The sequence below is a fragment of the Nyctereutes procyonoides genome, unplaced genomic scaffold (genome assembly GCF_905146905.1).
Source record: "Nyctereutes procyonoides isolate TBG_1078 unplaced genomic scaffold, NYPRO_anot_genome, whole genome shotgun sequence".
Classification (NCBI taxonomy): Eukaryota; Metazoa; Chordata; class Mammalia; order Carnivora; family Canidae; genus Nyctereutes; species Nyctereutes procyonoides.
The window spans coordinates 1,805,525-1,819,913 of NW_026575134.1; the positions used below are offsets into that span (position 1 = coordinate 1,805,525).

Consider the following 14,389-nt stretch of genomic DNA (forward strand, 5'->3'; position numbering starts at 1 on the left):
AGGGACAGAAGAACCAGCGCCCACTGCGAAGCACAGCTGGGGCGAGGTCTGAAATGCTGCACGGTCTCATTTCAATTTGACTCGACCCAAAACAAGGATTCAGATCCTGGAGGCCAACAGGCTCAGCCAACCACTCACTTGATCAGAGGAGTAGGCCACCAGCTTCTCCATGATGGCGCCCTGCGTCAGTCCTGGGGACGCGGCCTGCAGGCGGCGGGTCACTTTGGTCCGAGCGGCCAGCAGGGCCACCAGAGTGGCCTCACTGGCGCTTCCCTGGGTCAAAGAAAAGGTTGCAATGAGCCTCAAAGAGCAGCAAAGGAGTCAACACCTAAACCGTTGGGGAGACTCAGTGTCTCTATTTTTCTTAAAAGTTGAATCTGAAGCTGCAAAGCTTGTCCTCCTCCGTACGGGAGAAGCCCGAGCCCCCGTGACTGCTGGAAAATGCCCACTGGTTCTTCGGATTCGTTCACATGGCTCTATTTTCTGTGGCCCCTTAGCCAGCACTTCTGGGCGCCTGGCTTGAAGCAGGTATTGCGAGAGGATGCGCTCCGCACGCCTCTCCCCGTGGTCCTCCCAGTGTGGCTGGGAAGTCCTACTCCTAGGTCCCCCCGCACCCCTCGGGGAGCAGACCCCGGCCCAGGCTACCAGCATCTCCCCCCAGCTCTGTGTTCATCGCCGCGTGGACACGGACATCTGCGTTTGTTTACAAACTGCCGTGTATTTTCCCTGAGATTCCAAAATTCCCTTGGAGGATTTCCCTTCGGTTGCTAACGTGATCGGCTACACCGCGTCCTTCCAAATCTGGCCTTGGAGGCCGCACCCCCAGGCCCTCAGAACGTGACCGTATTGGGAGATAAGGTTTCCAAAGACATCACTAAGGTGAAAGGAGCTCTGGCAGGTGTCCCTGCAAGAAGGGGAAGTTAGGCACCAGGCTTCCCCGACACAGAGACGAGGCCGCCGAGGACCCGCGGAGGGGACAGCCCTCTGCAAGCCATGGACAGAGGCATCAGAAGGAATCGGCTCTGCTGACACCTTGATTGGGACTTCCAGCCTCCAGAACCGGGACACGATGAAGCCTATTGTTTAAGCCCCTGCTCTTGGGAGAAGCGCAGCGGACTCGCACAACCAGCGTCAACTCATTCTGGCAACAAGGGACAGGAGGGGACCTGAGTGGGGAAAACTAGAGAGGGACCCAAACCACGAGAGACTCCGAACAAACAAAGGGCTGCGGAAGGGGAGGTGGGTGGTGGGGACGGAGTAACTGGGTGACGGGCACCAAGGAGGGCGCTCGACGGGATGAGCACGGGGTGTTATACTCTGTGTTGGCAAATGGAACTTCAGTAAAAAATAAAAATTTAAAAAGCCCTCATTCTGGCAAGCACTGAAGAGTGCTGCAATCCTGGCTCCTCTGTGGCTGGGAGTGGGTAAACGGTGACGTGGACTCGGCTCGTCACCCAGCCACCTGGCCGTCCTGCTCAATTTGCAAAATAACTGCATCTCGAAGTTGTCGTCCTCATCAGGTGGGAAGGGGGTGCCCAGCCAGAGAGGAACTAACTTGGTCCCAGCGAGCAGCTGGCAGGGGGCAGGGGGAGGGGGACCCCCACATTTACAGCGATGCCCCCCTTCCCACCGCTCAGGATCGCCACATCTCAAGTAACTCCTAGAAGAAGCCCGTGGGCTGCACGGTATGAACAGTGGAAAGGAAAAAAATAAAAGAAGGTGGATTTTCATGGACTATGCGAGATTTCTAAGATTTTAGGGTTTTGCAGAAAAACATACAATAACATCGCTAGGCCAACCCCCCCCCCACCCGCCCGTTAACATTTTTATCTTCCTCGCCCTCCAGCGATCCGGATTTCCTCTCCTATTTGGCCATCGCGCTGCTTTCACTCGTTCTTTCGCGTTAACAGGGCCCCTTCGGGGAGTGGTGGAGAGTGAACAGAAAGCCTCGGGGTTCAGGCGCACGGACTCAAGTACGCACGATGCCACCTTCTTAACTGGGCCCGTGAGGTGGCTTCCTCATTGCCTCAGGCCATCTCTTCGTCAGCAATCAGTGTAGACGTGTTTTTTTTTTATAATAAATTTATTTTTTATTGGAGTGTAGACGTGTTAGAACGAAGGTCCTGGGTGCGGCTGGCGACGGGTGATCCCAGGGGACCCCACAGGGCCTCAGCTCCTGTGCCCCAGCCTGTGCCTCCTGGACCCCCTGGCTCAGTCCTTCACATCCAAAGAGAAGCTTCCTGAAAAGCAGAGCTTCTGGGTGCTGCAGCACCTGCCTTATTCTGTGTCCTCTGCCTGGGACCCCGAAGCCCACCTTAGCCCCAAAGCTCTGCTCTGCCCTGAATCCCCGCTGACGACAGGCCTCCAGCCCCTGGGCCCATTCCCTACTGGGTCGCCTCTCCGCTGCGCCCCGTGCTGCACGGAACCCCTCCTCCAGGCAGCCGGGAGCGACCGGACACAAGGCACGCCCCACGAAAGACAGAAATCATCCGTGGAGTCCCCGGGGCAGCCGTCGGGCTCCAGCCCTGGGGCGGGCATTCAAGCAGCCTCCTGGCCCTTTGTGGGAGGGGGAGCCGGCGGCGGGGCGGCGGAGCAGGGGTCGGTCCTGGGGCGGGGACCGCAGTCTGACACCCCCTTGGCTTCCCGGCAGCACGCGGCAAGGCGGCCAGGAAGCAGAAGGAACGCTGGCGACAGCTGACCGGCGGGGACCAGACAGGCCCTTCCCCCTCCGGGTTTCAAGTGTCACCCACGGGCGGTGAGCCGTTGGCTTTTCCTCCACAAACCCAGTTAAGAGACCATGTCGCCGCCTGGTTTGTCGGGCTCAGAGGATGACTGGCCATCCCACTGCTGCCCGTCACTGTGCTGGCGTCTGGTAGCTGTGACCACGGCCCTGAGGGTGCAGGATCGCCCCACAGCCCCGGCCCCCGGCTGTCACCAGGCCGCGCGGCTCTGGGGCCTCAGCGATCGCAGGCCGCCAGCGCTGTCAGCTGCGGAGGGCGGCTGGGCTTCCTCTGCAAACAGGCTGCAGCGTCCAGCAAAACTGAGCGCATCCGGCGTGAAGGAGGGTTGGGCTCCAGGGGCCGGGAGGGGCCGGGGGGGCGCCCAGCCGATGCCGGGGCTGCTGGCATCTCGGAGAGATGGGACTGTCCTTAAAGATGATTGCAGGGACCCCTGGGGGGCTCAGCGGTGGGCGTCTGCCTTCAGCCCAGGGCGTGACCCGGGGTCCCGGGACTGAGTCCCACGTCGGGCTCCCTGCATGGAGCCTGCTTCTCCCTCTGCCTGTGTCTCCGCCTCTCTCTGCATCTTTCATGAATAAATAAGTAAACTCTTTAAAAAAATATATATCTATATAATTGCAAGTCTGAACCCACGTGCACCTCTGGACACTAACCCAAACGAAGAGTCGGGGATGAGCTGATGGAATTGTTCTTGTCTTGCCTTCAGTTATCCGGGCTTTTGGGCAGGATCCGCTCCCTTTCTTGGCCTCAGGTTCCTCGGCGATGAGAGAAGTCGTCGGTAATGCCATCAACCCTCCTAACTATTTGCAGGTTGGAAAAAGGATCGCAGAAAGCACAGGAACGAGCCTGGCCCGCGGTGGGCAGTCACTAAAAAGTCACTGTTGGTATGAAAGTCACGCCCGAGATTACGGAGTATTTATAAGATTTTTGAGAAGCATCAAATTAGAAGAACCATCGCAGAAGGCTGAAAGGACTTGACTATTTTTATTTTTATTTATTTATTTATTTTATTTATTTATTTATTTATTTATTTTATTTTATTTTATTTTTATTTTTTTAACCTGACTATTTTTAGGTGTAGGACCCAATGATCCGGAAACACTCTTTTATTTTTTTTTTTAATTTTTACTTTCTTTACTCTTTGTGGAGTGTGAACGGTGGACGTGGACCCAACCCGGAGAGCCCCAGCAGGAGGCTGATGATTTGCTTAGACGCTGCTTGCGCTTGTCCTAAAGGGTATCGGTCCCCGGAGATGTTATTCATAAAGGGAAAGATCTGATACGACATATGCCGTGAATTATTTACGTAGATTGTGACACGTCATGGAAAACCGTGCAATAATCTCAAAGAATGGAAATGCTCACAACAAAAGAGTAAGTAAAATACCGTATGGAAAATACCGTATTCTCCGGATCTTGTGCAGACACACACACGGGTACTGAAGCAACACCAGGGGAATGCTCCCAACAGTCCTATAGAGATTCCATGCTTACAGTCAAGATCTGTTTTTTTTTTTTTGTAAAAACAAAACAAAACAAACAAACAAAAAAAAACTTGACTGTAAAAAACATTTTTGTAAAGAGGAAGAGCAGAACCAAAGTGGATCTCGAAGGCAATAAATGGGCAGTGCGGAAAATTCAAACAGTGATGCAGAGAAAATGATGAGCCTTTCCCTCCAAATACAGAGGAGAGAATGACCAAAAAAGTAAATTAACAAAAGAAAACTGGAAATGACAAGAGAGGTGCCCGACTCGCGGGAAATGGAAGGTCCCAGAAAACCCACGAGGGGTTTTTGCAAGGCTGGGCTGCAGCGACAGGTGCCGCAGAAGCAAGATGTCCCCAGGGGGAAGAAGGAGCAGGGACCGGATGGACACGGCTTAGCAAGTGGCGGGTGGGGTGGGGGTGCGGGGTGGGCTCACATTGAGGGAACAAACCAGACAAGTGGATCTGGGCAAAATGTGTGGCATCAGGAAGGAAAAGTGACGTTGGCCGCCGGCAGTGAGCGCAAGCTCACCCCAGGCCTGGAAGCGGGTCACGCAGGATTCGAAGCCGAGGTCCCGTCCCCTCCCGAAACCCCGCTTCCCTTCTGGCCTCTTCCTCAGAGGCCGGACTGTGGGGGGGCCCCGCAGAAGCAGGACGGAAGCTGCAAGCATCCTCCAAGCCGAGCTGCGGTGAGGGGCCTGGGTTGGGCGCCGGGCGGCAGCCTCCCTCCCCAAGGCCAGAGGGTACACGCCACCCCCACCCCGAGTGTGGCCTTCGGCCTGAGGGTCGGCAGGGTCAGGACGCGCAATCCCTGACGAGAGGAAGGGGGTCCAGGGAGCGGAAGGGGGTCCAGGGAGTGGACCTTGAGTGCACAGTGAGGAAATCCTTGTCCTACTACGCTCACGTTGAAAGTGGGCTCACGGCCTGCGGTGGAGGCTCAGCCTGTGTGTCATGGGCACCCCCCTCCCTCCCCGCTCTTAGTCGCTGCTGCGGGATGGAAGGTTCCAGAATCCAAGGCAGGGAGGCAGGAGAGCTCAGCGGGAAGGGCTCTGAGCCAGGCCACAGTGGCGTCTTGTCCACAAAGACGTCGGCCCTCAGTCCTGGCACAGAGTCCCCGCCGAGAGTGACCCGAGCCTGGCACGGGAACGAGGGCCTCTCCTGTGAGGTAGCCCTGCCTCCCGACCTCCAACACAACCTGTGTGCAGGCGGCGGAGTAAGGCCCCCCCCAAAGACATGCAGGTCCCCCCCACATGTGAGGGCTTCCACGGAGAGGGCATCCTGTCGGTGTGATGAAGAGCTGAGATGCAGCATCCTGGACCACGTGAGCGGGCCCATCTGACCCACGCACGGGGCCCTGGAAGCGGAGAACGTTCCTCGTCTGTGGTCGGGGGGAGACACAGCCGTGCGAGATGGCTCAGAGGGAAGGGACGCTGTGGCTTTGGTGACGGAGGAGGGGCTGTGGCCCCGGACGGTGGGAAGCTTCCAGAAACTAGAAACAGCAACGGTCCCGCCTGGAGCCTCGCAGGTGTCAGATGCCTGAGCTAAGGCATTTGGAGAGGATCGCTCTGTGCTGCTTGAAGCCACCAGAATCTGGGACAGCGGCCACGGGAAACTGCCCCACGGGGGCTCAGAGGGCGCAGGGCACAGAGTGGGGGGCGTGGCCACTGTGGGCGTCCGTGGCCACCGACCGCGACCCAGGAGCGCTAGGACCTCAGCGTCTTGACCGGCCGCCCTCCCTGCCTCTCGGACCCTCCAGCCAATGGCGCTTCCCAATTTCATGATTATATACTTGACACCAGAAATATGATGTCAAGGAGGGTGACGGGTTCAGCAGAGCCCAGGGTCCAACCGTGCCGGGAAAGGAAAAGAGCACAACGCCCTGGTATTCTCGGTGGCATTTGTCCCGAGGCGCCCAGTGGGAAAGACACGCCTGAACCCTCACGCGGCCTCGCCCCCTGCACGTCACCATCCAGCACACACTCAGCCGTGAGGAGGACCCGTGACGTGTTGCATGGGAGAGGCAGCAACTCCAGGAGATCGTGGTTCTCAGCGACCTAGCGTGTTCTAGAAGCCTTGGGGCGACGCGGCGTGGTCACAGCCGCGCTGGCCGCGCGGACAGGGTGCTCAGCGGTGGCGGTCACCGCTCTGCAGACAGACAGATGCGGGCTCAGAGCCCAGCCCTAGAACGTACCAGCTGGGGCAAGCAGGCTCGTCGCCTCGGTCCCCTCGCCTGTGCAACGGTGTGGAACGGCCCCCAACTCCTAGTCTTTTGTAGAACTAAACGGGTTGATGCCCGCAAAGTGCTCGCACGGTGGCTGCCCCCGGCTCAGCACGCAGGTGTCCACCTGACGGCCTCTTGGCTCTACCGAGCCTGGGGACAGAGGACAGCCAGCGCCAGGACCCACGTCCAGATCCAGAGGCTCCTAACTGCTCAGCGTCGCTTGTTCTCCAGAAGGACACGCAGGAGGTTCAAAGGCCTCCTTTCTCCCACCTGTAGGCCCTCATGTGGAGCCCCTGCACCCCAGAAAGCCGGACAGTCCCCCCTCCTGTCACCTTACCTGGATCACCCCGCCCCCTTCTCCCACTTGCCCGGCCAGAAAGGCCTCCGGCAGCTTCAGCATCTTCCCCAGCCAGTCCATCATCACCGTCTCCAGCTCCGTGCACGCCGGACTTGCAGCCTGGCGGGGCGAGAAGAGAGGAATCAGCCGCCGCCGGCCTGGGACCGACCGATGGCTGTGCGAGGAGCAGCTCCTCCCTTTGGTGGCTTGGAGCCTTAGGGGCGGTTGCCCAAGAGGCTTGAACATTTTCAAGAGGCCCGTCCCTGGGTGGGATTAACGGGGTGGCGTGCTCTCCCGTCTGGGGGTTCTGGGGAGAAGCAGCAGCAGGACCCCTCGCTCTGGCAGCTCTGACGGGGGGCCGCTCGGCTTGGGTGCTGCAGGGCTCAGCACACCTCCCATCCCCCCTTCCCTCCCGCCCTCCGAGAACCGAGGGAACCACAGTCCCCAGGCCCCAGATGTGCCCCAGAAAGGACGGCAACCTCACCATCCCCCATCCTGGGGACGTCGCCCTCGTCCCCCTCCCCCACCCTTGTCTGCCACCCATCTCCAGAGGCAGGTGTCGGAACAAGGGCCAGGTCTTGTGGGATTTCGGGAGCATCAGGAGGGTTTACTCCTCCACGGAAGCCCAGATCAGCATCTCTCCGTCCCAGATGCTGCTCAGCCCGTATTGACTCTCCGGCAAGGTGTCGCACTCCACCACACCACCGGCCGCCCCCACAGCCGTCTGTGTGCTTACAGCGGGATCCAGGGCCCTCCTCCAGAGTCACGAGTGAGTCAGTGGGACTGGACACAGTCTGGAAAGTGGGTTCCAGGTGGCCTCAATCCCTTGGGAGCCCCCGGGGCAGGTGGCTGCCCTCGCCCTCATGAGCTCGAGGTGCTGCTGTACCATCTCGAACTCTCCCGTCATTGCCCAGGGCAGACGGCAGGACGGTCTTGGTCCCCACCCAGGGATACACGCCAGCTCGTGACGCATGGCTGCTAAGAACAAGCAGCCCGTTCTCTCCGCCAGGCAGCCCCGTGGGAGGGTCCCGGCCCATCCCAGCTCGGACCAGCTCCCGGTGTGGGAGCCCGTGCCATGGCCTGTATGGTCGGGAAACAGTGGGGCAGCCCTCCAGGGCTCCAGAGACATCAGAGTGTCCTCAGGAAGGACAGACACCATAGGGCAGATGCCAAGACGTCACCCAAAAGGGACATGACGGCTCCTGACTGGCAGGTCCAATGACATCTGCCCTGGTAGAGAATGGGGGGAGGGGGTGTCCTTCAGGAGGGAGTGTGCTCCGCAGACACGGGGAGGGCCGCAGGGAGGACCCCTCGCCCAAGCCTTCCTGGGTGGAGCGGGGAGCCTGGCGATGCTGGGTCCCGGTGCTGGGCACCCAACACTCCCAACGCACATGCCTCGGGTGATTGTTCTGTGGGAGGCAGCGCCCACGAGGTCGCAGACCCAGGGACATGCCACATGGCAGTCTGCGGCCCTGGGACCCCTGACGCCCTCTGCACCCGGCTCTGGCTGTGCACGCTCTGCTCTCGGGAAGACGGGCCGGGCTGCGGAAACTGCGGGGCCGCGGCTGTGAATTCCCGCTACCTCCAAAACCCCGTGACTGTGCAGGACCGGCCTTGCTTGTTGGCCCCGAGAGGAGCCTCTGTCTGGCTGTGTCCCCGTATCCCACGTTCCCTCATGGGCGCCGTCTCCAGGGCTGAACGCTTCTCCCCTCCGGCAGGTGCCACTGCCGCGGGCTCAGGCCCTGGGGGCACAGGTGCCCGGGCCCCATGGCAGCACCTCCCACCGTCCCGGGGCCCCCACGAGCTCACCCAGGAGAAGCCGATGCAGCCGATGGCCCCACACAGGATGTCTGCGAGCAGCGCCGGGTAGGAGTTGGCCGAGGGGAAGTAGGCGAAGAAGAAGGGGCTGTGCCAGTGGGTCACCTGTGTGCAGAGGAGCCGTGCCCGGGGTGTGAGGGAGCCGGGCCCCGATCGCGGCCAAGCCTGTGACCTCTCTAAAAGCAAGAGAGGTTAGGAGCCAGGTTTCCCCAAACCTGCTCTAAAAAAACTAAAACCCATATTAGGAGAAAAAAAAAAAAGAACCGGCCTGATTTCAGACTTCTCAGCTGGTCTTACCGCCCCCGACTCAATCTCCTGTGCAAGACGCTCCCCCAGCCACCATGGCTCCATCCTGGCCCGCATCCCTGTCTCCTCTGTCCCCAGCCTTGCAGGGGCCCCGGGGGGAGTGAGGGGGGGCAGATGTGCATGGACAGGCCTCTGGAGCCAGAATGCAGGGCTGGCTGGGGACGTCCCAGGGTCAGGGAAGGAGACAGGGGAGGGGAGAAGACGACGGGTGGGGCGGGGGGGGGGGAGGGGTGGGCGCTGCTCTGCGTCTCTGATGTGTTCCTCCTGCTGACCGGTCTGCTCTGAGGGAACAGAACAAAGCCTCTGAGACGCCCTCCGCCCCCAGGTCACGGAGGTGCTGTAGTTGCGGAGGCAGGGGCCCTGGAGGCCAGGACGGGACTGATTCTCCGCTGGGGGTCCGCGTGCCTTTGCTCTCACTCCGCACACCTGCCCACGGAGCCCTGGGAGCTCCCGTACCGTCCCCGCAGTCACGGGGGGCTGGGCAGGGCCGGAGTCCCACCCCGGGGCCCAGACCCTGCACGCCCCGACCGCCCCCTTCGCACTCAGGAGGAGAACTCCCAATCCTGTCGCGTCCCACGTTCCGGGTGAGGCCGGGTGTGCCTGTGCTCCCAGGTCCCGGGCTGACGCCCTGACTCACACCGAGGTGGGTGGTACTAGGAGTGCCCCCGCCCCCCTGCGGGCAGGTAGGGGTGCATCGGATGTGGCAAGGAGCAGAGGCAACAGGAGGGAGGGGGAGCGGCCATCCGCAAGCCCGCCTGAGGGTCCTCCCGGGAACTGAATCGGCCGCGACCTTGATCTTGCGCTGCCAACCTCAGGACCAGGAGAAGCAAACAGCTGTCTGCCGTCTGAGCTCTGCAGCCCCGGGGTGTTTTGCCCAGACGCCAGCAGACGACGCCACCCGCCACCCCCTCCGCCTGACATTTAACCGCTCCTGCCTGGAGGGGCTGCAAGCGAGGGAGCCAGCGCTCCGTGTGTTTGCACAACCTCCAGGCGAGAACAGGAATCCTGCACTTAGCTCCAAGCACAAATGTCAAAGGAAACCCCTGGGAGGCTGGAAAGCGGGCAGCGGCCCCAAAAGAGGCGCCCAGGTCTTGAGGAACAGCCCTGGCCAGGTCGGTGGCCCCATGACTCACTGACTGCAGGTAAAGGAGCCGGGTCGGTGGCCCCATGACTCACTGGCTGCAGGTAAAGGAGCCGGCCGCCTTCCAGGGCAGCGTCTGCTCAGAAGCAGGGCCTTGTACCCCCCCAAGTAAATGTCTCAAGTAAAATAAATAAAACATCTCTTCCAGGCTTGTGATCTGCCTTCTTGCTAAATACAAGAATGTCAGGAATGCGTGGAAGGACTCTTGCCTGCACCAGGGGCTCAGGGGGACTGACCTGGGTGCCGTCCCAGCTCCATGGCGTCCTCGCTGTGCGGCCTCAGGTGGATCACCTAACCTCTCTGGGCCCCCGTGGGCTCAGCTAGAAAATAGGAGTGATAAAATCTCTCCCCAGCAAGGTGGCTCTGAGGACCAGGTGGCATAAGACGCGTGACTGCCCAGCGCCCGGTAGGTCCTACCCTAACGCTAGCCCCCTGCCCCGTCCGCGGCCTCGGGTTCACGCTCACCCCCGGCATGATTATCTTCTCCACGTCACTGATGATGTCCTCAAACGTGTCTGGCTCCTCGGGTGCAGTGGTGGGGATGAGGGGCCGCAGGTAGCCGGGCTCCACATCCGGGTACACCTGGCGCCCCTCGATGCCTTCCAGGTAGTCGGCCACAAAGTCCACCATCTCCTTGCCCCTCCTTCGGAATTCAGCCGAGTCCATGGCGGCTGGGCCTCGCCAGAGGCAGCACCTGCACAGCCGGAGAAAACAAATCTGTCAGCCAACACGACGACCTCTCACCCGGGGCGGCCAGTTGCCAGGGAGCTGACTGCTCCGCGACTGGGTGGTGACAGCTGGGGTCCCAGCTGGGGTGCGCCTCCGTCCCTGTCCGGACCGTGGAAGCCCCACTGGATTTGGACACGAAGCAACACGCTTACCCTACCCCTGGCCACTGCTCCTGTCTCACCATCTGCAGCAGAGAAAGGGACTGGACGCGCGCACCTCACGCCGGCCCTGCCCAAGCCAGACGGTGAACCCTGCCCGGTCCTACTGTGCCCCTGGCTCTCCACTGGATGGAGGCAGGCGAGCAGAACCCTCTGGGCTCCTGGGCCCGCACGACAACTGCAGGCGACAGAGCCGATCGCTCAGCACGGTGCAGAAGCGACCTCCCACGGTGTGCGTCCCGCGCTCAGCCCAGAGCTCGGGTGCATAACCTCCTGCCGGCTGCTGTCTGCACCCTGTCGCTTCCGGAGTCAGTGGGAGCCCACCCCTCAGAATTCTAGGGGCTTCCTGTACTCGTCAGGGACCACCACGTACTAAGCAAGGGGTGCATTTCTGAATTCCTCCCACGGTTCACAGCTTCATCACTCCGGATGGACCTTCCCGTGGGAATATGCGCCAGGTCAGGGGTGAGTCTATACCTTCCATACACGGCACAGGTGATGAACGTGGGGCCAGTACGCCAGCACGTCTTCCATCGGCTCCCGTCGACCATGCCAGGGTTCTGCGTTTTTTTCTTGACCACATTTATCAGGTGAGAGGTGTTAAGGAGAAATGATTTGCCAGACGTTTGTTAAACACAACCTGAAGATTTTATTCAAGACTATTGCAACAGGGGAGGGAGACTGGATTCCGCCCCCTAGGCCACGGCGGCGGGTCGGGCTGCATAGCCAACAGGTACCGTAGGGCGCAGATGGAACACGGCCGCTCAGAGCAACGCGGCTCGAGGTCTAGGGTGAGGGAAGAAGCGCTCGGCTGGATATCAAGGGGGGAGCCTTCCCGATGAGCCGGCTGGCAGGATTCTTCGCTAAAGCCGGGCTTGGCGTGCCGAGGTGCGTGGATGAAGACGGCTCACAGACGCAGGACTGAGGTGTGTTCCAGGAGGGCGTCTTGGCAGAGGCGGGCCACTCTGGAGATGCCTTTCCACCCCTCAGCGCTCTCTCCAGTCTCCAAGGATGCTTTCCGCAGAGCGCTCCCTGCTCCGTGGGCGGCCCCGGGGGCACCGTTGGACGTTTCCAGGTTGTTTTAAGACCAATTGTTAGATCAAACCCTCATCTCAGTGTTATTGTTTGAGGATACACTTTGCATCTAGGGAACCCGTGTGGGTGACACCGATTGGGACTTAAGGTACGGTTCCAAGTCACAGCATCAGCAGATGCTAAAAACGTGGGATGGCCTGGAGTCCCCGGTTTGTGTTTATAAGCTCGAGGCCCAGGAGAGCTCTGCTTCCCGTCCAAAATATCACGGTCAGACTTTCCGGAGGCTCTTAGCGCAAAGCCACAAAGCTTTATCTGTGTAGCTTCTGGTTTACAAGTCCCTGGACCTGCAGGCTTCGAAACGGATTTTTCATTTGGAGTGACGGATTATTTCAAACTTTGCACAGAGAGTAAAGCTTGCCCTTTACCCCAAATCAAAGTATTTCAAGTTGGTGTGGTTCAGATTCAACCAAAACTGTATGGATTTGCAGGTGTTTTTGTCAGTTTACCTATCTAAGCAGTTACGAGTGCGCGTCCCGCGTTAATACTCTTCCAGCCTGTGCGTTCTCAGCCTCGTTCATATTTCCCAGCTTACGCGTGCTGTATTCACGATACGCTTCGATCGGTGGACGTTTCGGTCAGTCCCAACTGCGTCAGGGGGAAGAGCTGTTGGAGCCCAACGGCCAACACGTCAGGACTGAGAGCCGAAGGCCTCTGACCCAGATGTCTGGTTGTGCTGCCCGGTGTAAACCGGCCCTGTGGCAAACTTGACCTGGAAACAAAAGTCGTGACGGTAACGGCAGGACCGCAAAGGATTTTTCTGTGTCAATTAGCGAGTACCCGGAAAGAGCTTAGAACGGGGGGCGCAAAAGGAACATTCGATAAACGGCACCTATTGGCTCTTCCGTCAGACACCTAGAGGCATAATCCACATTCCCCCACACGTTGTGTTGCGTTACAATTTTCTGAAAGGAAGAGCGTTGACCTCATAATTTCCATGGAACGAAGTCTTATTAAATAGATATTTTCTGTATCTTAAAGTCACAGGGCCACACGTGTCCCCAAAATCCTAGCTCCCCGAAGCGCTCTCCCGGCGGGAGCGTGTGACAGTGCTCGCTCGGCCGTGCCGTCGCCAGGGCTGTGCTTGAGCAATCTAGCTGTGAGCTTCACCAGCCTCCCGGGGACTGACGAGTCTGGATTTTTTTTTTTTTTTTTGGATTAATGAGGTTCAGTGCGTTTCTCTCGCTTCTTCGCCACGTGGATTTGTTTTTTGAATTGCTTGTCCACCGCTTTTACTTAATTGTGAAAGCTCTGCTGTACTAGGTTCTCTCTTATCTCTGTGATGCATCCTGCAGACATTTTCTTCATGTTTTTGTTTGACCTAATTTTGCTGATGATCTATAAGAATTTCAATTTTTAGGTGATCGAATCTCATGATCTTTTCCTCGATGATTTGTACTGTGTGAATGACTATTAAAAATGTCCTGTGGATGGGGTGCCCGGGTGGCCCAGGAGGGTGAGCACCTGACTCTTGGCTTGGGCTCAGGTCTGATCTCAGGGTTATGAGATCGAGTCCTGCGTCAGGCTTCATGTCCTGGACAGAGTCTGCTGTGTCTCTCTCCTCTGCCCTTCCCCTCTGTGCTCTCTCTTTCTCTCTCTCTCTCTCTCTCAAATAAATAAAAGAAATTTAAAAAAAAAATTCCTAGTGGAGTAGGTATTGGGGCCACCTGCGTGTGCCCTGCTGGGGGATAGCACGTGCACAAGTGGAAACCCAGCGTGCGGAGCTGGGCAACATTAAGAAGGATGCTTCAGGGGCAGCCCGGGGGGTTCAGCGGTTTAGCACCGCCTGCAGCCCAGGGCATGATCCTGGAGACCCGGGATCGAGTCCTGTGTCGGGCTCCCTGCGTGGAGCCTGCTTTTCCCTCTGCCTGTGTCTCTGCCTCCCTCCCTGTGTCTCTCATGAAAAATAAATGAAATCTTAAAAAAAAAGAAGAAGAAGAAGAAGAAGGATGCTTCAGTTCCCCGAGAATCGGCTGCTGCCTTGTGAGCCACACGGCACAGATGGCCAACACAGGGCACCGCAGGGAAAACGGATGGACACCCACCGTCTCACCCCCCAGAAGAAATAGTCCCAAATTATAAGAGGAGGCTGGCTCATGACATCCCAGTTCTTTTGTCATCTATTTGCCTACCGTGTCCCACATGCACCTTTCTAGAAGGGGATCTCGTGCTCATTTTGTAGCCATTTGATAGCTCAGGCCCCCGAGCTAGGCAGACATTGGCTGGAAGACGTCGACCATGATGCAGCCTGGGAGTGACGCCCCTGCAGGCCCTCAGAGGAGCCTGTGCGGACATCATCTGATCCCCGGGCGGGCCAGCCCGGGATTCTGTGTGCGCCGTCACCGTGCTGCGTGGGTGCAGGGACCC

The 14,389-nt window shown here is 59.0% G+C and overlaps 1 protein-coding gene across 1 annotated transcript in view; it reads right to left on the bottom strand.

Moving 5' to 3' along the window:
• DDC (dopa decarboxylase) overlaps positions 1–11,579 on the bottom strand; it is a 54,698-nt gene extending 43,119 nt beyond the window's left edge. Inside the window, 5 exon segments of the mRNA XM_055301260.1 lie at positions 139–273; positions 6,779–6,898; positions 8,588–8,701; positions 10,509–10,737; positions 11,408–11,579. Coding sequence (XP_055157235.1) covers positions 139–273; positions 6,779–6,898; positions 8,588–8,701; positions 10,509–10,737; positions 11,408–11,481 — 672 coding nt within the window. The 5' untranslated portion in view covers positions 11,482–11,579.
• Between the last annotated feature and the right edge of the window lie 2,810 nt (positions 11,580–14,389).